This window comes from Taeniopygia guttata, chromosome 7 (genome assembly GCF_048771995.1).
Source record: "Taeniopygia guttata chromosome 7, bTaeGut7.mat, whole genome shotgun sequence".
NCBI classification, from domain to species: Eukaryota; Metazoa; Chordata; class Aves; order Passeriformes; family Estrildidae; genus Taeniopygia; species Taeniopygia guttata.
The window spans coordinates 38,888,278-38,915,038 of NC_133032.1; the positions used below are offsets into that span (position 1 = coordinate 38,888,278).

General features: G+C 56.1%; 1 protein-coding gene and 1 long non-coding RNA gene across 5 annotated transcripts; one reads left to right on the top strand and one right to left on the bottom strand.

The window, feature by feature from the left end:
- On the bottom strand, positions 1–21,157 carry ACVR1C (activin A receptor type 1C). Of its 4 annotated transcripts, none has more exons than XM_072931795.1 (9): positions 21,025–21,157; positions 12,696–12,926; positions 5,473–5,715; positions 4,339–4,569; positions 3,843–4,010; positions 2,971–3,127; positions 2,513–2,637; positions 2,270–2,400; positions 1–387 (listed from the first exon to the last, which is right to left on the bottom strand). In XM_072931795.1, exons 1-9 carry the CDS (start codon positions 21,095–21,097, stop codon positions 352–354), a joined length of 1,395 nt encoding a protein of 464 aa, XP_072787896.1. In that variant the 5' UTR covers positions 21,098–21,157; the 3' UTR covers positions 1–351. The 4 variants fall into 4 exon arrangements, with proteins under 4 accessions (XP_072787896.1, XP_041573479.1, XP_072787895.1 ...); XM_041717545.2 differs by lacking the exon at positions 1–387 and adding an exon at positions 427–965 and having other exon boundaries at positions 5,473–5,712; XM_072931794.1 differs by lacking the exon at positions 1–387 and adding an exon at positions 427–965.
- Positions 19,665–26,761, top strand: LOC140684511 (uncharacterized). Its single transcript, XR_012056882.1, has 2 exons — positions 19,665–20,757; positions 26,605–26,761. It is a non-coding gene; the product is annotated as an uncharacterized lncRNA (long non-coding RNA).

Sequence of the window (26,761 nt, forward strand, 5' to 3'; positions counted from 1 at the left end):
TCAAAAGGCACTAAAAATTGCTGCCAGTGGTTGGAAAAACATTGCTAAAAAGAAATATTTTCTCAGTTTAGGTAGAATTTCTCCTGTTCCATCCCTTCACAGCTAACAGAAAAGTGCTGCCTCTATTATTCTCCCTACTGTTAAAAGGAAAAGTTGTCCCTTGATTCATCTGTTCAATGAGCAAAAGACAGAGTAAAACAACTCAAATTTTAACCATTATATTGTATGTGAAATTGAGACAATAAAAATAAATGTTAATAGGGAACTGACTGAATGGTTTTGCTCACAGTGTACACACTTATTGGAATTTCCATCTTTTCTAATTGCTTGGTTAATTATAAATATAGGAATTCAAAATGCATTTACTGACAACCACTTTTCAGATTCCTGAAAAAAAATTAAAAAAAAAAAAAAAAGGTAAAAAGCTGGGTTAATTTGGTCTTTTACTTGGTTGGAGGACAGAACACGAGGTTTCTCTCACAAACAGGCTTTAACCAACACCAGACACTTCCAGGACGCTTGGGGTCTGACAAGGATGAAAAGCACAACAGCAGAAGGCATTTTTACACTGTCATGATGCTTTAAGCTCCTTCCCGCGGCTCACTGGTGTCTGATTTACAGAAAAAGCCGAAGCAAGTCACGGACTTGCTGTCTCAAACCAGAGCTGCGGGTGCCGAGCTGCCCGGTCCCGGTCCGGTCCCGGTCCCGCGGCCGCCCGGGGCTCTGCCCGGGGCTGTGCCGGGCCCGGAGCGCATCAGCTGAGGTAGAGCGGGGACAAACCAGCCCCGCGGGCGGAGAGAGGCCGGCGGAACGCCTTCCCCCGCCGGCCTGCCGAGCTCTCAGGCCTTGGGGCCCTCGGGCACGCAGAGCTGCGAGATCGTCTTCTTGACCCGCAGCGCCGTGAGCCGCGCGGCGCCGCTGGAGCGCCAACACTCCCGCATCAGCCGGGCCAGCACCCGCAGCGCCTGCGGACACGGACAGACAGGCTGGGACAGGGACAGACAGGGGACAGACAGGGGACAGGGACAGACAGGGGCTGGGGCGGGAGCGCTGGAGCGCCAGCACTCCCGCATCAGCCGGGCCAGCACCCTCAGCGCCTGCGGACACGGACAGACAGGCTGGGACAGAGCGGGGACAGGGACAGACAGGGGACAGGGGACAGGGACAGGGGACAGACAGGGGACAGACAGGGGCTGGGGCGGGAGCGCTGGAGCGCCAACACTCCCGCATCAGCCGGGCCAGCACCCGCAGCGCCTGCGGACAGGGATAGACAGGGCTGGGACACGGACAGACAGGGACAGGGACAGACAGGGGACAGGGGACAGGGACAGACGGGGCAGGGGCGGGAGCGCTGGAGCGCCAGCACTCCCGCATCAGCCGGGCCAGCACCCGCAGCGCCTGCGGACACGGACAGACGCGGCTGGGGCAAAGAGGGGACAGGGACAGGGGACAGGGACAGACAGGGCTGGGGACAGAGAGGGGACAGGGCACTGCCCGGGGTGGGACAGGGCACTGCCAGGGGTGGAACAGTGCACTGCCTGGGCGGGACAGGGCACTGCCAGGCGTGGGACAGAGAGGGCACAGGGCACTGCCCGGGGTGGAACAGGGCACTGCCGGTGGTGGGACAGGGCACAGCCCAGGGTGGGACAGAGAGGGCACAGGGCACTGCCAGGCGTGGGACAGAGAGGGGACAGGGCACTGCCAGGGGTGGGACAGAGAGGGCACAGGGCACTGGCAGGGGTTGGGGACAAAGAGAGGACCAGGTACACACAGGATGTTGGGACAGAGAGAGGACAGGGTACAGATGGGGGCTGGGGGATAGAAACAGCACCGGGTACAGACAGGGTGTGGGGACAGAAACAGGAGTGGGTACAGACAGGTGCTGGGGACAGAAACAGCACCTGGGGTACAAACAGGTCTGCAGGGGGACAGACAACAGCCAGAGATACAACCAACACCCCCTGCTTTCAAGATTTAGTACAGGGAGATAAAGTGCAGCACTCTGAAACGGTGACGCAACAGCAGCAGCAGCAATTAAGACCTGCCTTGGACAGCATTGAGCACTTGGTGCAAAGAGTTTTCTCTGTATTGATCTGAAGGAGAGCTAAACATCTGAAGCTTCTAAATTCAGGAGAAGCTGGGCATTGAGTGCCCTATTTCTCACTGAAAAGTTCTGTCTAAAATTAAACTTGAAAATATAAACAACAAAATAAAACTAGAAAAAAACCCTACAAAATAAACCTGGAACAATCTAGGAAATTGCTTTTACCTCACAGCTTTGCCACTGGTTTGGAATACTTGGTCTGAGCTTCTGTTCACAGACAACCCTTCTCATATCTTCTATGGAAGGATCAGAAGGCACAAGGTCATAGTAAGGCAACTGGTATTCCTCAGTGATTCCTGGGGAAGATTTGTGGTGTAGGTGCCCATGGCAGGGGTGGAACGAGAAGAGCTTTGCTGTCCCTTCCAACCCAAAGCTGTCTGGGACTGGATGAGAAGGCCAAAGCCTCACCTCCAACAGAGCACCTTCGGGCTATCTCCCAGTACACCAGCCCCAGGGAGTAGATGTCTGCACGCTTGAAGGACTCGAAGATGCTGGTGTTCATCGCATCCTCCAGGATCTCGGGGGCCATGTACCTTTGGGGCACACAGGGGCACTTTGCTGGGCAGGCCCTACAAAGGCCACAGCAGTGCTGCCACGTGCCAGGGCCCTGTGACCCCTGGTGGCGCTGGCAGCTGTGCCCTGCCCAGCCCGGAGCACCGGGGCTGCCCGGTTCACCGTGCCCCGTGTGGGGCAGAGCTCCATTCCACAGCGGGGTCGGCAGCTCCTCCCTCGCCCACCCACCCAGCCACCCTCCCCGCGGGGCTGCGGCCGCCCCTGCCCCGTGCCAGGGCAGTGGGGACGGGACATGGGTGGAGGGCAGGGCCGGAGAGGCCGTCCCACGGAGCCGGGCTGCCCGCCCGTCCCACCTCCTGGTGCCCACGCGGGGGTTCTGGGGGATGTCGATGGTGTTCAGCACGGAGTCGTGCTTCACCGCCAGCCCCAGGTCGGCGATGGCGCAGGTCTCGTTCCTCTTCACCAGGATGTTCTTGGATTTCAGATCCCGGTGTGCGATCGCTGGCTTCCCTGTTCACAGCAAGAGAAACCGCCTCCAAGTTTGATAACAACCAGTGGATTTCATTGTAAGGAGCAAGGATGTAAAAACAGTTTTATTCACTTTTGTTACTGTACCCTATTGAAGTACTGAGGCCTATTTCGAGCCAAGCAAAGCTCTGCTAAATGTTCTCAACTTCAAAAGAAAATTTTAAGGGCATTTTTTTCAATATCTATATTTCAGGAATAAAACACAAAGAAAGAAACTGGACGCTCACTGTCCAAATTAGTTTAGAAAATTACAGACTCACTGGATGGATTGAGTTGGAAAAACCCTCTAAGGCCACTGAGTCCCACCATTCCCCAGCACTGACAAGGCCACCACTAACCCATTTCCCCAAGTGCCACATCCACACAACTTTTTAAGGGATGGTGACCCCACCACTGTCCGGGGCAACCTGTGCCAGGGCTGGACAAATATAGAATTTTTTCCTAATTTTTCTGTCATTAGCGCTCACTCCCCTTCAGCAGAGCTGCTTCTATAGGCATCTCTTTAGAGGTTAAAGTGCAGACAATGGGAGCGGGAAGGGAAGGTCGCTCTTCCCTGTCTGCCTGCACCACTCTCACTCACAGTCCCCTGGTGCCAGCAGTTTGGAAAACACTTCACGGTACCACATCACCCACAAACGCACTTGGGAGCACTGAAGCTCCTTAAATACTTAAGGAAAAATGTGAGGGAAGCACTTGCCTTGCGTGCCAACGATCTCCATGTGGAGGTGGGCCAGGCCGCTGGCCACCGACAGCGCCAGCCTGACCATGCCCTGCACCGTCACCGTGCCCCTGTTCAGGTAGTCGAACAGCGAGCCCTGCTCGTGGTACTCGGAGACCAGCCAGAGCTGAGTCCACGTCCCATTATCTGGCCAGAGGAAGCGGGATATTAAAAATGCGAGCTGGGGAAAGTCTGTCCCTCGGTGGGGAACGCGAGCAGGGAAGTGTGGCAGCTGTGGCCCGGGAAGGAGCTCGGGGCAGCTCAGGGCCGTGTTCCCGATGGAGCGGGGACAGTGGAAGCGGAGCTGGGACAGACCTCAGGGCTCAGCGAGTGCCATCACTGGGGCTGGGAAGCACTCCAAGACCACGGAGTCGAACCACTGCCAGCCCTGCCAAGGCCACCACAGAGCGGCAGAGAGCTGTGCGGGCTGGAAAAGCTCTCCAGGAGGCTGGAGGCTGCGCAGCCGCGCTCTCACCCTTGTTGTCGGCAGCGATGAAGCCCAGGATGTTCTCGTGCCTCAGCATGACCGTCTGGTAAATCTCTGCCTCCCGGAACCAGGACCGCTCGTCTCTGGAGGAGAAGATTTTCACAGCCACATCCTCCCCGCACCACTTCCCATGCCAGACTTCGCCAAACCGTCCTTTTCCCACGATTTCCTGCAGCACGATGGTCCTGGCGATGGTTCTCTGGACCAGCAGAGGCAGCCCTGGTGAAAAGGAGAGACAGGCACCTGAGAAATGGCTCAGCTGGGACCTGCAAACCTCAGTGCCGGCCTTTCCCAGAGAGCTGCGCTCATGGCTTTGCTTTCTGAGACTGCCAAGGGAAAATCCACTCCCAACCAATATCTCCTCAAATCAGAATTGTTGATATTACTTCCCAGTGTCTGTACATAGAAAAAATTTTTTAAAACTCCAGTAAAAATCTTAAAATTCGTCCCAAACTACTCTATTTGGTTTGATACAGACTGCAGCTGTCCTGCAGGCAATTAGTTGCTCTACTCCAGCTGAAATTTTTGAAAATAAAAAAAAATTATTACTTATTAATAATAAACTTGCGGTTTGGCAGAGCAGGAGCGCCCAAAGCCCCGCGGGGCGAGTGCCCCGGTGCAGCAGCACGAACCGGTGGCGGGCAGGGCAGGGCTGGGCAGGGATAGGCAGGGCTGGGATAGGCAGGGCAGGGATGGGCAGAGTTGGACAGGGTTGGGCAGGGATGGGCAGGGATAGGCGGGGATGGGCAGGGCTGGGTAGCACAGGGCTAGGCTGGGATGGGCAGGGCTGGGCAGGGCAGGGCAGGGCTGGGCAGGGATGGGGCTGGGCAGGGCAGGGCAGGGCAGGGCAGGGCAGGGATGGGGCAGGGCAGGGCAGGGCAGGGATGGGGCTGGGCAGGGCTGGGCAGGGCAGGGCAGGGCTGGGCAGGGCAGGGCAGGGCAGGGCAGGGCAGGGCAGGGCAGGGCTGGGCAGGGCAGGGCAGGGCAGGGCAGGGCAGGGCAGGGCAGGGCAGGGCAGGGCAGGGTTGGGCTGGGCAGGGCTGGGCTGGGCTGGGCTGGGCTGAGCTGGGCTGGGCTGGGCTGGGCAGGGCAGGGCAGCGCAGCGCAGCGCAGCGCACCCACCGGAGCCGGAGCCGGAGGTCGTCATGTCGGAGATGAGATCCTTCAGCGTCTTGCCGGAGCCCAGCAGGCTGCCCTCGCAGAGCGGCTCCTCCACGTTGGGCGGCTTGGCCCCGCGGCGCCGCCGGCCCCGGGCCCTGGCCAGCAGCCCGGCCAGCAGCGCCAGGGCACACAGCGGCACCGCCACCGCCACCGCCAGCGCCGCCGGCCGCCGCCCCGCACGGCCCGCCGCCTCCGCCGCCGCTGCTGGGGACAGGACAGCCGTGACACGGGACAGCCGGGGACAGCCGTGACACGGGACAGCCGGGGGAGAGCCGTGACATGGGGACAGCCAGGGGATAGCCAGGAGACAGCCGTGACACGGGACAGCCGGGGACAGCCGTGACACGGGACAGCCGGGGACAGCCAGGGACAGCCGTGACACGGGACAGCCGGGGACAGCCGTGACACGGGACAGCCCGGGACAGCCGTGACACGGGGACAGCCGGGGCACAGCCAGGGGACAGCCGGGGCACAGCCATGGGACAGCCGTGACACGGGACAGCCGGGGACAGTCGTGACACGGGGATAGCCAGGGGACAGCCGGGGGACAGCCGTGACACGGGACAGCCGGGGGAGAGCCAGGGGACAGCCAGGGCACAGCCAGGGCACAGCCAGGGGACAGCTGTGACACGGGACAGCCGGGGGACAGCCATGGGACAGCCAGGGCACAGCCAGGGACAGCCAGGGGACAGCCAGGGACAGCCAGGGGACAGCCAGGGACAGCCGTGACACGGGACAGCCGGGGGAGAGCCAGAGACAGCCATGGGACAGCCAGGGGACAGCCAGGGGACAGCCAGGGGAGAGGGACAGCGAGGGACTGGGGCTGCAGGGCTGGGACACAGAAGGATTCACACCATCACAGATTCACACAGGATCACAAAATCACAGATTCACACAATCACAGAATCACACAGGATCATATAGCATCACAGAATCACACAGAATTCACAGCATCACACAGAATTCACAGCATCACACAGAATCACCAGGCTGGAAGAGACCTTCAGGATCATCGAGTCCAGCCCATCCCAAGACCTCAACTTAACCCTGGCACCCAGTGCCACATCCAGGCTTTATAAAAACATATCCAGGGACAGTGACTCCACCACCTCCCTGGGCAGCCATTCCAGAACTTTATCACCCTTTCTGTAAAGAACTTTTCCCTAATATGCAGCCTAAATTTCCCTCAGTGCAGCTTCAGGCTGTGTCCTGTGGTTCTGTCAGTGCTGCCTGGAGAAAGAGCCAGCCCCACCTGAGCACAGCCACCTTTCAGGGAGCTGCAGAGAGTGATAAGGTCACCCCTGAGTCTCTTTTTCTCCACTCGATGCTTTCCCACCATAGTCCTGGCCAGGAGACAGAACAGACAGAGCAGAGCAGGTTTCTGTACGTGAGGGAGCCTTTCCCCCACACCCCCTTGGTCTCAGGCCAGCATTCTGATCACCACCCCAGGAGCTCTCCAGCAAGAAGCTCTAGGGAGACACTGCTGAGGGATTCACTTCACAGGAACACAGGCATGTTTCCTTTAATGTCCCCAGTATGGGAAATAAGTTAAAAAAAATCAACCAGCACTTTCCCCCCCAGATAAAACAAACCAGAAATATGACCCATAAAAGAAACCTCAACACTCAGAGCCATGAGTACAAACGAGATCTCAGGGCTGCAGAAGTGTGAGAATCACGAACTCCACCCCATGCCAGGTCATTCCTTCCCTTCAGGGAGAAGCTGGGCCTCAAGCACACCTCAGCCTGGAGTTTGAGAGTGACCACAGTGATGTGGGGTCTCAAAAGCAGCAGCAACTGGGCTCAGCACCCACTGCTACCTTCCTGCAGCCAGCACCACACCAGAACAACTGTGTTCTGCTCACCAGCACAACTGCAGCCTTCCTGAACACAGAGCTGGTACACTTTGTTCACAGGTTTTTTCCTTTAATGACTTCAAGAGGCTGCTCCAGGAGTGACCCATGAGGTTTGTAAGAGGATTTATGAACAGGATTCCTCCTTGGAACTGCTGCTTGCTAACTGACATGCTGGGATCTCCTAAACGCTTTTCATTCTGTTTCCACAGGGCTGAGGTTTCCCTGAGACAGCACAGAGAGATCCCCTATCCCAGGAGCTCTGGTACCTTGCTGAACCAGCCCTGCCACCCCAGACTGTGCAGGGGACACTGTGCAGGGGACACAGTCCAGGACAGCAGGACTGGCTCTGTGCAGGGGACACTGTGCAGGGGACACAGTCCAGGACAGCAGGACTGGCTCTGTGCAGGGACTGGCTCTGTTCAGGGACTGGCTCTGTGCAGGGGACACTGTGCAGGGGACACTCTGCAGGACAGTAGGACTGGCTCTGTGCCAGCTGGGGACGGGCTCACAGCGGGTACAGAACACAGGACATGAGCTGTCTCCTGGCTGTTCAGCACCTCCCCTGTGCCATCCAAACCAGCACCCTCCCTGCAGGGCCTGTCAGACTCATTCCGGGTGGGAATGAGGTTCATTCCTCCCCAGCAGGGGCTGCTGAAGACAAACGCAGGAGGCTCTGACCCCACCACGTCAGCCCTTCCCACCAGCTGCTGAAAAACAACATGACATGAAAAAAATAGAAGTTTATTGTTCTTAGGCCACTGCAGTAACCAAAACAGTGACAAAAGGAAAATCATCAGGAGGCTTTGCGCAGCAAGAAGCGATCTGTGGGGAAGGGCCCGGGCAGAGCATGCTCGCAGACCGGCCCCGGGCTCAGGGGAGATCCACCAACCCCGGGCTCAGCGGAGATCCACCAGCCTCAGCAGAGATCCACCGGCCCCAGGCTCAGCAGAGATCCACCAGCCCCAGGTTCAGAGGAGATCCACCAGCCCCAGGATCAGCAGAGATCCACCAGCCCCGGGCTCAGCAGAGATCCACCATCCCCAGGATCAGCAGAGATCCACCACCCCCAAGCTCAGCAGACATCCCTGCTCCAGCAGTGACCTGCGTGCCCAGGAGCAGCCCTGCCTGGCAGCGTGGCAGCAGCTCCAGCAGCGCTGAGGGTGCTGCACCAGTGCCCTGCACCCGTGTGCAGCACTGCACACCAGCACTGACACTCTGCTCATTGACTGCCCAGCCAAGGGGGGAGGCTGACACCTTGCCACGGGTGACCCAAAGCAGCACATCTGGCAGTACTCAGCACTTTCACAATGCGGTGCGCTTATGGTCCAGCTTCTGTAAACAAAATTGTACTTGCAGCCAGCAAAAAAAATAAATCATTTTTTCCCTCCAATGGAAAAGACATTCTCACACACAGCATTTGCTTTTGACACTGTAAAACTTCCACTGCAAGGCTTCCAAAAGCCCTGAACTGTGTGTGTTCCCAGGCTACTCAGGGGGCAAAATTATATATTCTTTCCAGTGTAGTAAGAAAATCTATTGCATTCTATTAATGGGGAGGCTCTAGTCAGCTCTACAGAATACTTAAAACCATTTCAAAAATACAGTTTGGGCTAGAGTCTAAAATTAAGTTTCTCCAGCTTCCACTGTGACTACAGACTCCACTCACCATTGTGGGGGAGGCAGAGATTACAAACTCTGTCTCCCAGATCTCAAATATGGCCCAAAAATCCTGTGAGACACAAATCTACAGCTGTAAAAATCTAGGTCTGATTAGCAGCTCCTCAAGGCAGCCTGTTCCACGCTGAGGGCACAGTGGTGAGCTCTGCAGAGAAAACAAGAAGGAGGGATGTACGAGGGGTGGTTTATCATGGGGAGGTCCCTCAAGGCAGCAGCACTCAAGGTGTTTCCTGCAGCCCTGCTGTGACGGGAGAGGCTGATCTCAATTCACCTGCTGAGGTAGAAAGCATCCCAGCTAAACCAGCAGAAACCTGGAGAGGAATCCAGGGTGACAGAGAAAAAACACAATTTCTGCCAACTCATCCTTCACTTCGACATTTCCACCTGCTAGTGCAATGTGCCACAATGAAATCCCTGCCCACAAGAACTGGGATATAAAAGCAGAGATCCAGGTTTAATCCATCTTTAAAGATTTTCAGACACTGGGAAAAAAAAAAAAAAAAAAAAGAAAGAAAGAAAAAAACCCAAAAAAAACTGAATGGAAAAGTCAGCTCCTGTCACCCCAGCCCAGAGCCCTGTGCTGGCTGGGGCAGGCATTGCCATCTGCAGCTCGGGCACCAAACCACACACTGCCCTCAGAGATCCTCTCACTGCTCTCCAGGCACCCCTTTACAGCACCAAGCTGTGCCAACTGCAGTCACAGCATCCCACGAGGGTTTGGGTTGGGAGGGACCTTACACCTCAGCTGGTTCCAAGCCCCTGCCACGGGCAGGGACACTTTCCATCAGCCCAGGCTGCTCCCAGCCTCATCCAGCCTTTGAGCCGGGGCAGGCCAGCTCCGGAAGAGGAGTGGGAGCTGCTGCAATTCCCACTGCCACAGGAGACATGGTGCACTGCTGCAATTCCCACTGACACTGCACTGCTGCAATTCCCACTGACATGGGAGCCACGGTGCACTCCTGCAATTCCCACTGACACAGGAACCACACTGCACTGCTGCAATTCCCACTGACACTGCACTGCTGCAATTCCCACTGACACTGCACTGCTGCAATTCCCACTGACACAGGAGCCACGGTGCACTGCTGCAATTCCTACTGACACTGCACTGCTGCAATTCCCACTGACACAGGAGCCACGGTGCACTGCTGCAATTCCTACTGACACTGCACTGCTGCAATTCCCACTGACACAAGCTCCCCTGAACCTCCAGAGCAAAGGGCTCAGGGTAAGAATTCAGTCCTTTTTTTTGAGGACCGAAATATGAAACTAGAGGTTTTGCAAGTCCCAGCTCAAGTGCTGGAACAGCAGATGTGCCTCTGCTGCTCCTCCAGAAATAGCAGCTTTCTTCCCAACTTGGAAAAACCACCATGGCATTTCATTTCTAGAGCATGACTACAATTAGTGTGTCCCTTCTGTGGTCAGCTGAAAGAAAAACAATGTCCTGGAGTGACTTGGTGATGCTTCTATCGCCAGTTGTCTGTGGAGACACAAGCATCATGCAAATTATCCTTAGCACCAATCAAATAATCCTGATTCCTGCCCCACGGCACAGGTGAGGTGGGGACCAGGGTTCACCAGGAGGTGACAGTGCCCAAGGCTCCCACAGCAGCTCCCCCGTGGTCTGCCCAGCAACAGCCTTTCAAATTCCATTAAGAACTACATCTTAATTTGCATCTTAAATTCAAGTTACAATCCTAAATTGTGAATTAATTTGCAGCTTTCTTACCTGCAACATATCTCACTGTTGTTAGTATATAAAAACAAATTATCCAATAGAATAGTATATTTTTCACCTTTTTTTTAAAAAAAGCCTAGAATAAACACAAATCTTGGAAAGAAGAACAAAAAAAATTTAAACCAAGATTATGCTAAAAATAGTATTAATGTTTATTTGTAGAAAGCACCAAATCAACTTCATTGCACAACTTCGTGCCTGGCAGGTTCACACCCCGCAGCAGCTGGGTACCACACAGGGCTCCACTGGCACTGGGAGTGCCAGCCTCTTTCCCCCCTCTCATTAGGACCAGGAATCTCACAGCTTCCCATCCCTGCCGAGCAGGGCCCAGTGACACCGGCGTGACAGCATGGACCAGCTGCCTGACAGGCTGCTCACCCAACCACGGCCCCAGGGCTCCGGCTGCCGAACCTGCCTCAGCCAGAGAGGTCCCGGCAGTGCCCTGGGGTCACCCACCACTCCTGCCCCACGAAAAACCTGTGCCCGCAGGACAGCGAAGCCACCTTTGGGATACCCTCAGTGCCCACAGGACAGCGGAGCCAGCCTTTGGGATACCCTCAGTTCCCACAGGATAGTGAAGCCAGCCTTTGGGAGACCCTCAGTTCCCACAGAACAGTGAAGCCAGCCTTTGGGAGACCCTCAGTGCCTGCAGGACAGCGGAGCCAGCCTTTGGGATACCCTCAGTTCCCACAGGACAGCTAATCCAGCCTTTGGGATACCCTCAGTTCCCACAGGACAGCTAATCCAGCCTTTGGGATACCCTCAGTGCCCACAGGACAGCGAAGCCAGCCTTTGGGATACCCTCAGTGCCCACAGGACAGCGAAGCCAGCCTTTGGGATACCCTCAGTTCCCACAGGACAGCAAAGCCAGCCTTTGGGAGACCCCCAGAAATGCAGGAACTCCCTGTGCGGTGGGCAGAGCTGCAGTTTGGGACAGGGCCCGCAGCGGGCACAGCCGCCCCCAAGCCCCGGGCAGGCTCCCCCAGGCCGCAGCCCCAGCAGGCCGGGCCTGTGCTGGCCGGCGGCACTCACCGAGCGGCACTCACCGAGCAGCACTCACCGAGCGGCACTCACCGAGCGGCACTCACTCACCGAGCGGCACTCACCGAGCGGCACTCACTCACCGAGTGGCACTCACTCACCGAGCGGCACTCACTCACCGAGTGGCACTCACTCACCGAGTGGCACTCACTCACCGAGCGGCACTCACTCACCGAGTGGCACTCACTCACCGAGCGGCACTCACTCACCGAGCGGCACTCACTCACCGAGTGGCACTCACTCACCGAGCAGCACTCACTCACCGAGCGGCACTCACTCACCGAGCAGCACTCACTCACCGAGCAGCACTCACTCACCGAGCGGCACTCACTCACCGGGCGGCACTCACTCACCGAGCGGCACTCACTCACCGGGTGGCACTCACTCACCGAGCAGCACTCACCGAGCGGCACTCACTCACCGGGCGGCACTCACTCACCGAGCAGCACTCACTCACCGAGCGGCACTCACTCACCGAGTGGCACTCACTCACCGAGCGGCACTCACTCACCGAGCGGCACTCACCCACCGAGCGGCACTCACCGAGCGGCACTCACTCACCGGGCGGCACTCACTCACCGAGCGGCACTCACTCACCGAGCGGCACTCACTCACCGAGCGGCACTCACTCACCGAGCGGCACTCACTCACCGGGCGGCACTCACCGAGCGGCACTCACTCACCGGGCGGCACTCACTCACCGAGCGGCACTCACTCACCGAGCAGCACTCACTCACCGAGCGGCACTCACTCACCGAGCGGCACTCACCGAGCGGCACTCACTCACCGGGCGGCACTCACTCACCGAGCGGCACTCACTCACCGAGCGGCACTCACTCACCGAGCGGCACTCACTCACCGAGCGGCACTCACCGAGCGGCAGCCGCAGCGTGATGTTGTTGCAGAAGTCGGTGTAGCAGCACTCGGTCTTGGTGACGTTCTTGGAGCTGTGGCAGAAGACCTGGGCGTTGAGCTCGGGCAGGGACACGCAGGACTTGACCACCTCCTCGCGCCCGTTGGCCAGCATGACCGAGGCCCAGCAGGCGCCCTCCGTCTGGCAGGTGAAGTTGGTGTGCTCGCACAGCTGGCACACGCACTGCAGGCCTGAAAGCAGGGCACGGCCGTGGGGACAGGGCTGGCACGCAGAGCCAGGGCACCGTGCCGCCCGGCTGGCCAGGGCACCGTGCGAGCTCTGGCATAGGGCCAGCGCTGGGATTGGGGTCCGGACCGCAGCAGGAGCCAGCCCAGGACACCCCCAACAGCACGGGTCCCCAGCCCAGGACACCCCCAACAGCACGGGCCCCCAGCCCAGGACACCCCCAACAGCACGGGTCCCCAGCCCAGGACACCCCCAACAGCACGGGCCCCCAGCCCAAGACACCCCCAACAGCACGGGTCCCCAGCCCAGGACACCCCCAACAGCTCAGGTCCCCAACCCAGGACACCCCCAACAGCACGGGTCCCCAACCCAGGACACCCCCAACAGCACGGGCCCCCAGCCCAAGACACCCCCAACAGCACGGGTCCCCAGCCCAGGACACCCCCAACAGCTCAGGTCCCCAACCCAGGACACCCCCAACAGCACGGGCCCCCAGCCCAAGACACCCCCAACAGCACGGGTCCCCAGCCCAGGACACCCCCAACAGCTCAGGTCCCCAACCCAGGACACCCCCAACAGCACGGGTACCCAGCCCAGGACACCCCCAACAGCACGGGTCCCCAGCATCCACACGTGACAAGGTTTAAATCTCGGTCCCAGGGGATTTCATAGACACCGTCTGTCTTCTGTGGTGGACAAGACTAGCCACCCAAAAAGCAGTTCCCTTGAAAGCTGGCTCCCAAAACCTCGGCACCCCTTGCCCATCCAGCCTCCTGCCCACAGCAGCCACCCCAGCTGTGCCAGAGCTGGCTGGGTGACAGCACAGAGCCAGGTCACCGACACACAGAACCCCAGCACAGACACGGGCACAGGGACAGACTCCTCTGCCTCCTCCTCCTCCTCCTCCTCCCCAGTCTCCCGAGGTGAGGCACCTTGTCCAGGCTGCCCTTCCTGGGCCAGCTCAGCTCCAACTCTGCCAGACGGAGCCCTGCTCTACTCAGGGCAATAATTTCAGCCATACATCTTTCTGTTTCTTTTGGAATTGTGGGGGACAGGGTCTTTCTTTCATTTAAGGATAAGAGAGAGTTGAAAAGTAGAATACAGTTAGTGACAGGCTTGTCAGTGCTGGGCTCAGCGATCTTAGAGATGTTTTCCAGCCTAAACCATTCCAGGGATCCGCAATCCCAGGGTCCCCGGGGGAGCGCAGAAGTCCTGACAGATATCAGCACAAGTCTGATTTCCATTTCTGTGACACTCTTTGCTTCCCTTACAACAATCCCCACCCTGTGCCACCCTTCCCAAATGACAGCTGGGGTGTTTATCTCCAGTCGGGCCCACAACAAACTTCCTTGGCACGGCGTGTCCGTGTCTGTGCTGGGCGTGCCAGGAGCTGCTCCTCGGCTCTCCCTCGGCACAGGGGCTGGCACCATCTATCACACACAGCACAACAGCCAAATCTCTCCTTAAAGACATTACCCTGGTCCTAAAGCTGCTGCCAGGAGCAAGACTCATCAGACCCAAATAAATTAGAGAGCTGGCAGAAGGAAAACAGACACATCATCACCAAAAGTGCAAAATAAAAGCATTATTGAGGAAATGAGTCTAAGATTGTTGTAAGTGTCTTAGGGGCTTTAGACACGTCATTATGGTGTTTTTCTCTCTTTCTCACAGCCTAAAAATAAGATGGAAAATTATCTTTATTACATCATCTGCAGTGGATAACTGACAGATTTATCCATGCTCTGTACTTGCAGATTACTTGAGAGCAGAGCTGATCAAAACTGTCCCTGCACATCCCGAGCAGCCCCAGGGGCCCCTGTGAGCCCCACAGACATGGGGTGAGTTGAGGATGGCTGGGGAGCTCCAACCCTCACTCTGACCACACTGAGACAGCCACTGCCACAACGACAAGGGCTCTGCACCACCAAAACCTGCCCTCCTGTAGGGGGAAAAGACGGAAAACTGTAGCTGAATCTGTTCAGAGACACGATCAGAGCTGGAGTCGTGGGAAAGACAAGACACTTTCCTCACAGAAGACTTTCACAGACCACTTTTAAGTATAATTCTACAAAAGCAGAAGCCTCAGGTTCCTCAGAGAGCTGCCTGTGCTGCTGGCTGAATTCTCATGTAGAAAAACTGATAGAAATCACAAACCAGGTACAAATCCCTGACCTGTTTCCAAGGGCATTTGTGTCCATCCAGAACTCTTTGTTAACAGAGCAGAAAGATGATTGAATACAACCATAAAAATACAGGTTTCTTGCACCTGTGCTACTCCAGCTGCCTCAGCTCTTGTGGAATCAGGAGAGGATCCTGGGCCCTTTGGAACATGCCCTTGGGAAGATCCCGGTGTTTCCCACTGCCACCCCACCGAGCAGGGGGTGACAAACCTGGTGTCACAGCCCCGCTGTGCCCCTCACAGCTCCTCACAGACACCTGTGCAACCACTCCTGCTCCAAGGAGCCGGTGTCCCCAGCCCTGCTGACATCCTCAGGGACACAGCACGCACCAGAGTTTGTGCTTTGTCTGTTCTGCTCCATCAGGAGAGCCCCAGTGCTGCTCCTGGTTATTCACAGCCCCTTCCATCAGAGAGAACCGGCCAGGTCAGTTCCATAACCAGCCCACCTACAGCCACTGGCAGTGTATCCCAAGTTTCACACCACACATCTAATTTGATCTAATTAGAGCATATCTCCTCTAATTTTCCCCTGCTGCTGTCCCAGAGGAGCCAGCAAAGCATTGCCCTCAGCTTACAGGCCAGAGGGGTAACAGCACAACGATGGGAGATCTTCCTCTCGCTGTCCAAGCCAGCAGCACCTTTCACCTGCTTCCCTCCCACATTTTACAGCACGGAGAAGAGGAAGACTTTGCAACCATTGACTGAAATCCTATATGTTTCCTCCCTCCCCAAACCCATTCCTGAGGATGGTCTTGGCAATGCTCTTGGTAATGCTCTGTCTCAGGGCAAAAGTCAGGACTCCCACCACCCTGGAACCAAGGAATGGAATAAGGCGGCTGTCAAAGAGTTAAAGGATCAAGGAGGCAGGCAGAAAATGTGCTCCCAAACTTTCAAAACAAGGCACTCTTTAATCTGGTATTGAACAGGACTCCTTTATTTACTCTAGCACAAAAATTCCCTTAAAACATTCCATTCTCTGCTTGAGAAATTAGGAGAAAGTGAACAACTGAAACACGCCACGGCTGCAGAGAGCGTGCCAGGCATCCAGACCTGGCCCCAACAGTGCCAGCTCTCTGGGCATGGAGCTCTGCAGCAGGCACTCCCAAATGTGCCCCAACCCTCCCCAGAGCCCATCACCCCATCCCAGTGGGACCTGGGCTGGAGAGCTGGGCCAGGAGGGCAGAGCAGGGCAGGGCTGGGACCCCAGAGGCTCCCTCCAGCAGGGACAGGAGCCATGGACAGCCCGAGGGATGGAGGGTCTCTCCCAGGGCAGGGCTGGGACTCCAGAGGCTCCCTCGAGCAGGGACAGCAGCCTTGGACAGCCCGAGGGATGGAGGGTCCCTCCCAGGGCAGCTGGCACTCACTCACAGGGCCCCACAACTACAGCAGAAGGCACAAGCCGGCCGAGGGCACAGGAGATGCATGCTCTGGCACACGGGGAAAGCAGATTTTGGGTACAGACACCCCAGGAGCAGAGGTTTCCTGGGTTTTTAACACACATATGGTTTTCAAGGACAATTTCCTGCTGTTGTTGCAATAGGAGCTGGGACTACACACCGGATTCTTGGATGAGTCCCACCATGCATCGAGGGCAGGATGGCTTGGTGCTCAGAGAAGAAAATAATCTCCCCTAAAAAGTGACACTTGCTGCCTTTTAGTTTTCAGTGCCATTGCCAGAAAACACCCAGGACAGGCAGACACGGCACGCAATGAGCTAAGAGCAGCAGGAACAGAGCCAGCACCTGATTCCCAGCAAACCCAGGAGAAGGTTTCGGTGTGCTTCCAGCCCTTGGCCAGCAAGGGTCAGCACCAAGCACACGAATCACCAGATAACTGAGGAGCCAGTGTGACACCACACGGGAACTGGGGACAGAACAGCAGGAGTTCAAACACCAGCTTCATGAAAACAACGAATAATTTAAACACACTGATAGACAGTGCAACTTCAAAAGTTAAATGGAAGGAACTGAGCACTTAAGCCCACTGATACCACGGGGCTAACAGAATTTAACTAAAAACTCTGGGGGAGCACAGCCCAGACCTGCCCTCTCTTACGAACCACACAAGGTTCTACATCTCAGCACAGACTTTTTACTACACAGATTAACAGAGCATTAATCTTCCACTAAATCATAATCCATCACTACTCACCATAGCTACCAGCAGAGCATTTCAAAATTAAATTGGAAAGCAAAGATCTAAGTGGCCTAATGGGAAGAAATGCTGAATATTCAGAACATTTCCATCTTTGATCATTCTGTGTGGTCATTCTCTATTGTGCCCTTCTAGACACACTTTGATTTTATTTCCAAATAACAGACCTGGGGCTCCCATGACTGTGGGCTCTCCACACGGCCTGGATCCCCTGCCTCAGGCACAGACCCCAGCGCCAGGGCACAGCTGCCCCTGGCCACCTCCATCCTGGGGAAGGGACAGAGCCACGCTGCAGGAACACACCTGGACCTGGCTGAGCTCAGAAGGGTCCCAGCTGACAGAGGATTTCCTGTGGGATGAAGGGGCTCAAAGGAGATCCTAAAGATTACAGCCTGGCTGTTTCCCATTGCGCAGCCCCTTGCTGGTGATGGAGCCAGGACAAAATCCAGAGAAGGTCCATGGGTCTGGCACAGCCCCTTGTTCCCCAGCTGCTGGGAACTGAGCACGGCACAGAAACTCTGCTGGCAGCAGGCAGAGCCACCCTGCTCTCAGCAGGCAGAGCCACCCTGCTCTCAGCGGGCAGAGCCACCCTGCTCTCAGCAGGCAGAGCCATCCTGCTCTCAGCAGCCAGCCCGGTCGGTTCTCTGGCAGGAGAGCAGCAGCAGCTCCGCCGTGGCCCAGGGGCTGAGCGCCCCGGAGCTCCCGGGGGGAGCCGAGGGGCTGACAGGGGCTGCTCAAGGCACGAGCAGGACTGACTTCAGAGCATTGCAAAACCACCTCACCATGCAGTCCCAGAGCTGCATGGGCTGGAGAGGCCCTCTGAGGCCGAGCCCAGCTGCTCCTCCATCACTAACCCGAGCCCCCAGGTGCCGCTCCCACACGGCTCCAGGTCCCTCCAGGGATGGGGACTCTGCCACTGCCCCGTGCTGAGGGACCGACAGCCAGGGGACAGACACACAGCACAGAGGGACAAACAGCCCCAGCTGTGCCCGAGCAGGGACAGCACACTCCCACCCCACTGGGAACAGAGGGCTGTGCCCCCGGGGAGTGCTGGGCAACTGCTCAGCTCGTGGGGAGAGCACAGGCAGGAGAAGATGCAGCCCTGCTCTGCCATGGGGGATCAGATGCTGCCACCCACCTCAAAAAGGCACAGGAGCAGTAGGAAGAGTTTCAGGACAGACAGCAAGGGATTAAGAAATGGAGCTGTCATGTCAAAGGCAGTTCTGCAGAGGTGTGAGGGTTCTCTGCAGAAATCACAGATCACTTAGAAGATGAAAGGGGTCGGGTACTCACCACTTCACATGTACCCAAAAGCTCTGGGCAGCCCGGGTGTCCCAGGCAGCACTCCTCCATGGAGCAGGAGGAAGCTCTCTCCTCTCCTCTCCTCTCCTCTCCTCTCCTCTCCTCTCCCTCTCCTCCAGGCAGCCTCACCACCCTCCCTGGCAGCCCTGGGTGCCCGTGCCAGTGCCACTGCCGGGGCAGAGCAGGGGTGTATGCAGCCAGCACAGCCCATCCACCCGTGCCTGCTGGGGACTCTCAGAGCTGCCACAGGCTATGACAGAGGCAGCAGTGCCCAGCCCAGAGCCCCGAGCTGCTGAGTGCCCCATCCTCCCCCCGCAGCAGCTGCTGCAGTGCCAGCGGTGCCCGGGCATGCCGAGGCCACCCCTCCGCACAGCGGGGACGGATCCAGCCCCAGCCAGGGAAGGGACAGATTTATTCTCTTCTAACACATTTCTTCAGGAGGCAAAAGCAGAATTTTGAGCAATGACAGGTCTTAAAAAAACCAAACCTGCTTTTTGGACTATTATGAAAAATATGGAGAAGTTCCCCCTCTGGAGAGGGCTCTGAAAGAAAATAGTTGGAGGAAAAGCTCCCTACATAAATGCACTGTAAGAAAGGCTGATACCAAACAGGACAAAAACTAGAAAGTTGTAGAAAAGAGAGGCAAAGTATTTGTTCTAGAATTGAGGAGAAAAGTTCTTTGAATGAGAGACATCACAGAGTTCCAGAGGTTTGATTTCTTAAATAAACATCTGGGGAATTATTTTATAAATATTTGCAAGTATCATCATTTTGGAAGGAGGATACGGAATGCTCAGAATTCCCATTCTGGAAAAGCTCAGCAGCCAAGGCAAAATCCAGCAGGCAGGAGCTGGGTCCAGGCACTGAAATTAATATTAACAGGTTAGGGAAAGGGCTACAACACCCAGGGAAATGACTTCTGGTGGAATAAGCTGCCAAAGGACATTTTTAGGTTTGAGCAGGAGAGGTATCCTTGGGAAGGCAGTGTTTTATGGGACACGAGTGACACAGCAGAGTACTGTGAGTGCAAGGATTTTGTGCCACGCAGCACACACACAGAGCTGAAGGAGAAGCTGCTGGTCCCAGCCCGTGAGGGGCTGAGGGCAGGCCCAGGGCTGTGGGTACAAATTCCATGGGGAGGCAGCTGAGATAACCCAGGGCTGACAGCACCGATGCACTGCAAGGCTGGAATCGCTTGCACAAGAGAGTCCCCAGCACTGAAAACTCCTAAAGTCACACCTGAGTGGTCTGACAAGGAATTTTCCATCCAGACAGTCACACTCCTGTCCCCTCTATTGCCACACACCTGCCTGCCTGCTCTGTGCACAGCCACAGGCCTGAGCCAGGCTCGGGGACTGGAGAGGAGAAGAGGACCCTGCCCTGCACCCGTGGAGAGCAGAGCAATGCAAGACTTTGATAGACAAACCAGTCAAATCCAGCGTGACTCTATAGTGCTCTGGATCTCTCCAGAGGGAAGTGGTGACAGCCACGGCATTGCAATGCTCCGTTTAACCCGGGCACACCGGGACAGCAAGGGCTGTCCCTGGGGTCACTCCCAAACACAGCAGACCTCCCGAGAAATAAGGAGAGCCCATACGGAGCAGGTTTTACACTCTATGGAGGTACCAGAGGCTACCAGGTGTGCACTAGTACACAGAAGCACTTCACAGCCCAGAGCTGAGCTCCGTTCCTCCTCCCTGCCCAAAAGCAGGGATCCGTGAGCAGCTGGATGGGCGCTGGCAGGGCACGGTCCTTCCCCGCGCCTGGGGCTGGGACCTCCCCTCTCTGCAAGGTCCTAACGAGCACCACGCAAGGAAACTGCTCTGGAGAAAACACGGAGAGAAAGGTGAAATCCAGCCAACCTAACAGGAAAACTGAGAAGTGTTCTGTGGTGCGCTGCCTTGCTTACCGCTGGTTCGCAGAGCGCTGCTGGAGAGCGCGGGGTTAGGCTTTAAAGGGACGGCTGAGGGAGTGAGCGGCTCCCATCACCGGCCGCCTGAGAGGAGCCTGTGCGGAAGGACCCGGACGCCTCCGGTGGGGCACGGGCACCGCAGGGCGCTGCGACAGGTCCTCCTGTCACCGCACCGGGGCCGCTCCGTCCGAGCATCTGCCTCCGAGCGGGTCCCGGGCGCCGCCGGAGCCCCGGGGTGGATCCGCCCGGGATGGCGTGGGAAGCCCCAGGGATCAGGGATTCGGCTCCGGTAAGTCCCCGCTGACCCAGTTCTCGGTACGCGCGGCCGGATTAAAGGCACCGAGAGCCCGAGCCCCCCGAACGGCGTCGGGCGCACGGCCGGGATGGATAAGCGGGGTTCTAGCGCAGCGCCCCGACCATCGCGCTGCCGGAGCTCCCGGTGCCGCTCCCGGTGCCGCTCCCGGTGCCGCTCCCGGTGCCGCTCCCGGTGCCGCTCCCGGTGCTGCTCCCGGTGCCGCTCCCGGTGCCGCTCCCGGAGCTCCCGGAGACGCCGTACCTGCGCAAAGGGACACGGCGGCGCCCAGCAGCGGCAGCGCCGCTCGCAGCGCGGAGCCGGGCGCGCCCCGCATGGCCCCGGGGCCGGTGTCGCTCCCGGGCCGGTGCCGGTGTCGCTCCCGGGCCGGTGCCGCTCCCGGGCCGGTGTCGCTCCCGGGCCGGTGTCACTCCGGGGCCGGTGTCGCTCCCGGGCCGGTGCCGCTCCCGGGCCGGTGCCGCTCAGGTGCCGGTGCCGCTCCGGGGCCGGTTCCGGTGCCGCTCCCGGACCGGTGCCGCTCCCCCGCCGGTGCCGCTCACCGGCCCCGCCGCCCGCGGCTTTAGCGGCTTTAGCGGGGAGGGGCCCGGTCCGGCCCCGCCCGACCCCCGCCCCGCTCTGCCCCCGCTCCCGGGCCGGGGTCGGGCTCGGCTCTGCCGCCCCTCGGGGCAGGGGCCCGGCCGGGCGGGGACCGGGGCAGCCCCGGGCGCTGGGGCGGACAGGGACGGCGAGGGGCGCCCGGCCCCGCTCCGCTCGGCGCGGCTCCCGGGGCTCGTTCGGGCTCCGCCGCAGCCGCGCTGCCCTCGGGGCTCCTGCCCGCAGAGGTGCGCAAAACCGGCCCCGGGACAAGCACGGGTTTAATCTTGGGAGTTCTGCCGAATCCCCATCAGTGCCTTTTGGCACCTGCCCCGGGACTTCTCCATCAGGCTGCACCGAATCATCCACGAACAGCGGCGTGTTGAACAGTTTGCAGTGTTTCTGCAATATCTGAATGCTTTAAACTAAAAGAGATTTAGACGTTAGTAAGAAAAGCACTGGCACAGGTTGCCCAGAGAAGCTGTGGCTGCTCCATCCCTGGAAGTGTTCCAGGACAGGCTGGCCAGGGCTTGGAGCACCCCGGGATAGTGGGAAGTGTTCCTGCCCATGACTAGAGGTGGCACTGGACAAGCTTTAAGGTCCCTTCCAACTATTCTAGGATTCAGTGATTACACCTTCACAAGCAAAAATCATCTGACTAAATCCTTTTTTCCAAGAAAACAAATTGCCCTCCAGCACGGTACAGACACAGCAGAAATGAAACCCAAGTATTGGGATCAAGTGGCTGTTAAACAGCACCAGAAAAAGCTGCTCTTGTACTTTTTTCTTTTTAAAATTGTCATTCAAATAGATCCCAGGAAAACACTGAGGACTTCCATGTCACCCCACCCTCAATTAATTGTGATGGGAATTGCACAGCACAGAATTATTCTGCTTTTCCATATAAAAGAAGTCATAAAAGTAGGAATAATGTAATTAGTTTTTCTTCAGTTTAAGAAAGAAAATGTACAGAACATGTTTACCCACACTTTGCAGAAGTGATGAAAATATAATCTCCTGCACTTGTAAAGAAGGAGAATCAAAGCATTTAGAAAATATAATATGTGTATACTCAGGTACCTGAAGGTCTGGGTCCTGATTATCCATCATCACTGAGCTTTCACCCTCTGCCTCATCTTCCTCAGGCCTTTGACACAACAAGCACCAGGAGAAACCAAAAGAAAAACAAGACCAGGGATGGGAGGGAAAAACACACCACGCTTTGAGGCTGTTGTGAGACAAATTCTCCCCAGTTTAGTCGCTTGCATGGCATGGCTCATGGGGGACAGGAACAGCCTGTCCTGGGAATTTAGGATTCTTTGGAAATAGGTACCAGCAGATAAACTTCTGCTGACTGGAAGCACTTAGAGAATGGGCTAAAAGCCAAGAATCTTGTTTTGTAATTCATTTTGCTCCACATCAGGACAAAACCAAGATCTACTGAAATTTGGTGCAAGAAAAACCAAAGGGAATCCACAAACACCCTGGCATGGGCAGCGGGTCAGCAGCTCCCCCTCCCCTTGGTCCTCTGCCTCCCACATCAGTGTCCTGGCTACAGAGCAGCCTTGCACTCGCTTAGTCCCACTCTTTTCATCCAGAAATGTCAAAAACCCATAAAAAAATCTGATCAGGATGATACATTATTGCAAAAGCATTATATTGTTGACTGTGGCAATTAGCACAAAAGGTGAAAAATTCCCAAACATTTTATAATTCCAAGAAACATTTTATAATTCTTTAGTCACCCCCTCCCCAGATGCTGCTTCCTGTGGCTCTGAAATCAAGCACACAGTAAAATCTCCTGAGAAGGACACATCACTGAGTGGGGGCCCTTCTGATGAGGAGGTAGCAATGGAACTGCTTGGAGTATTTGAGCATCAGGCATAAGAAGTGTCCAAAGAGCGAGCATTAGTGTAGTTAAGAAGTTATTTCATCATGGAATGGGTTGGGTTGGAAGGACCTTAAAGCCCAGCCTGTTCCACCCCCTGTGCCAGGGCGCTCCAAGGCCGTGTCCAGCCCAGCCTGGCACACTGACAGGGATCAGGGGCATTCTTTCCACCTGAGCCCAACCCACCGTATTTCCAAAGGGAAACCTCCAGTGGCTCAGTGTGGAACCATCTCCCAGGGGGTGAGAGGAGATTTGCCAGAAGCAGCAACAGGGAAACTGAACCATCCACCTGTAATGGCTGGAGCGGCCAAAGGCACCGAGTGGGAATAAGGGAGAGGGCCAGAGCCCTTTTCCTAAAGGTTTAATGTGCATTCCAGATCCTCATAAAACAGAGCAAAAGATACTGAGAACATGGAGTCGTGTCACATTTCTCATGCAATTTTTTTTAAGTGCTTGCAGAGGAGACACAGTTGCAGGTTCTCTCACTTCAGCAAACAATTAGAAACAGCAAAATACCTTTTTTATTTACTGGTACCAGTGTCCTTTCTCCCAGCGAAGAGAGGCTGTCTCGTGTTTTAGATTCCCACAGAATCTCATTGCAAGAGAGCTGTCAGAGTGACTGCCCTGCCGGGAGCGTGTTCCCAGGGAAAGCTGAAACAGCCGAGGCACCTCTGGCCCGGGCACCGACCCGGGCTGAGGCACGGCCAGGCTGGAGCCGGGGCAGGAGCAGCACTGCCTGGGCTCCTCGGGGCTCCCCCAGCTCCTGGCCAGCTCCAGCTGTCCTGAGCCCCCGGCACTGCTGGTCCCGCACAAGGAAACAGCCAAACCAGCATAACCTGCATTTTAAGGCTCCAGGTTTTCCAGAACATTCCAAGAATGGAAAGAGATCCATGTTGTGAATCTGAAATACCTATGAAACTTGGGAAGAGGATTTTTGGGTGGTGAAAATTGGAGAAAACTGCTGCAGAGGTCCATGGGGGAGGAAACGGGGGCGATGCAAAGTCCTTGACTCCAGCCAGCAGCACGCTAAGGGTGTCATCATCTTTTAAGATCCAAAGAGCAAGCTGACTGCAAATTTTAATGTCTTTAACAAAAAAATCCCTGGCCTTGCTAGGTATGATTTCCTTCTGGCACAGTTTTTCACAGTTGACACACAGCTTAGCTCTGAGCTTGAACAGAAGAACAATACACAGGGATAAGAGGAAGGTGTGCCTGGCCTTTTCCATGCCATGAAAGCCAGCAAAAACACCCAAAAAAACCTTTTAAAAAAAATCTCTCCACGATACCCACAGGAAGAAGGAAAAATTCAGGTGTTGAAGCTGAACACAGCATCAGCTTTTCATTTTTTGAGAGGAAAAGATTTTAGCACAGAAACCAAGACCTGGACTTGCTGACACTGATGCCAGCATCCAAATGCTGTTGATTTGAGGAGATCAGGGTAGTCTCGTGACAGCAGAAGTGGACAGTCACTGCACTGGGAAAGGTGGTCAGTGTTTGGATGGGGGCTGCAGTTGGAGACAAATTATTCATTACTGCTGTTAGATAATTTTTAAAATCCACCTCAGAGGTTCAGACCTGGGAGAGCAGAGCTCCGAGGAAGGGACAGGAACCCCAGGGCTGTGCTCTGGGTTTGACACAGCACTGGATGTCACAGGGCAGCCACTGTGGTGCCGAGAGGGACACTGGGCTGTGTTTTTAATAAAACCCAACAGACCGTGGGCCAGGCACTGAAGGGTGGTGGGATTTTTCCTTCTGACTGGGAATGTAAAGCCCAGGTGCTATTTCCAGGTGAGAGCATCTGTAGCAGTAGCTCAGTAGCTCGACATTGGATGAAACACTTTTCCCACACAAACCTTATCTTGTAAATGTATGCTGTGTTTGAGACTCTCTCTCTATAAATGGAACAGCACCTGGAATGTCTTTGCTTCCTTTCTCCAGCGCCAGCCACTGTGCCAAGGCTGAGCATTTTGTGCAGCAGACATTTTGCCTCGCAGGGAAGAGAACTGTCCCTACCGAAACAGTTTAATTCAGGTAAATAAAATTCTTTAAGGCTTCCTATGGGGTTTTGATGGACAATTCCAGCCCTGAAAGCCCACAAGAGAAGTTCCAGCTGAGAGGGAGGAAGCCTTCAGTGACTTCCCTACAGCAACACAAACCGGAGCGCTGGCCTCAGGCTGCTCCCAGGTGTCCATCCCCAGGACACCTCTGAGAGCCCCACATTCTTGAGCAGTAACAAACCAGCCTTCTGCACATGGAATCATGGAATCACAGGATGGTTTGGGTTGGAAGGGCCATCCCATCCCACCCCCTGCCATGGGCAGGGACACTTTGCACTAGCCCAGGCTGCTTCAAGCCCCATTGAACCTGGCCTTGGACACTTCCAGGGATGGGACAGCCACGGCCTCTCTGGGCAACAGAGAAATTCAAACAAAAATCTACATTTCCTACCCCTCAGAACCTGACACACCTCTGGTTCCATCCAGTCTTCCCGCAGTAACTGCTGGGGATTGTCCCCAGCAGCAGGACAGCTGAATCCCACAGGCAGTGCTGCTCATCAGAGCTGTTTTTCCAGGCAGGGCCTCCCCTCAGCAGGCTTTGATCCCCAGCGAGGCAGGGCTGGAGCAGCTCTGTCCTGGCTGGTGCTGTGCAAACCCGCCAGACACATGAATAATTCAGCTGCAGCAGGGAACTGCCTGTGCCATCGCCATAGTAATAAACGCAGAGACGCCTTTACTGCAGCAGATTATGTATAAGAATTCCAAATCTCTTTAGAAGATTAGATTTTGGTGGAGGTACTGGAGGAACACTGATTAATGAACACGCTGGGAAAGTAGCATGGGGGGCCGAGGTGTTCCCTTCACGTGGAACCTCCCCCACTGCCCAAGCCCTGACACCTCCAGGGAAAAGCAGAAAGAAATGTTCTCCTGTGACGGGAGAACACATGGAATGAGGTTAAATCACACAGACCACAGATAACACTCCCCTGGCTGCCATTGGCTTTTCCCTTCTCTGCTCCCAGCCTGCCACACTCCAGTTCCCAAGAGGGCAGCCAGCTATTCCTGCTGGCTTTGGGCAGCACAGACCCCGAGTGTCCTCAGCACTAACTACATCAGGACAGCATTGTCTTATCCCAAGCTTGGCTTATCCAAGCCAAGGGATCAGAACTTGCTAAGAAATAACTCCCAGTGATTACTCTCCTCTTCACTTTCTGGATTCACTTTTGCCGAACAGCAACCCAATTCCAATGCACACACTGGCTAACACTTCAAATAGCTCAGCTGATGCCTGGACCAAAAGTACTTCAGTAGCAGGGGTGAAAGTGAAGTATGTTTGAAATAAATCCTGGATGCTTTTCTATGCAGAAGAAAGTCCTTGGAGCAGCAGCAGTGACCGTGACCTTGCCCAACACACCCAGGAGTGCCCAGGACTTCCAGCACTGACAGACTCTGTTACCCCCTGCCAGTGGCTTTTCCAGATAATCTCCTTTACCTAACAGAGGATAAAGAGTATTACTGGAGT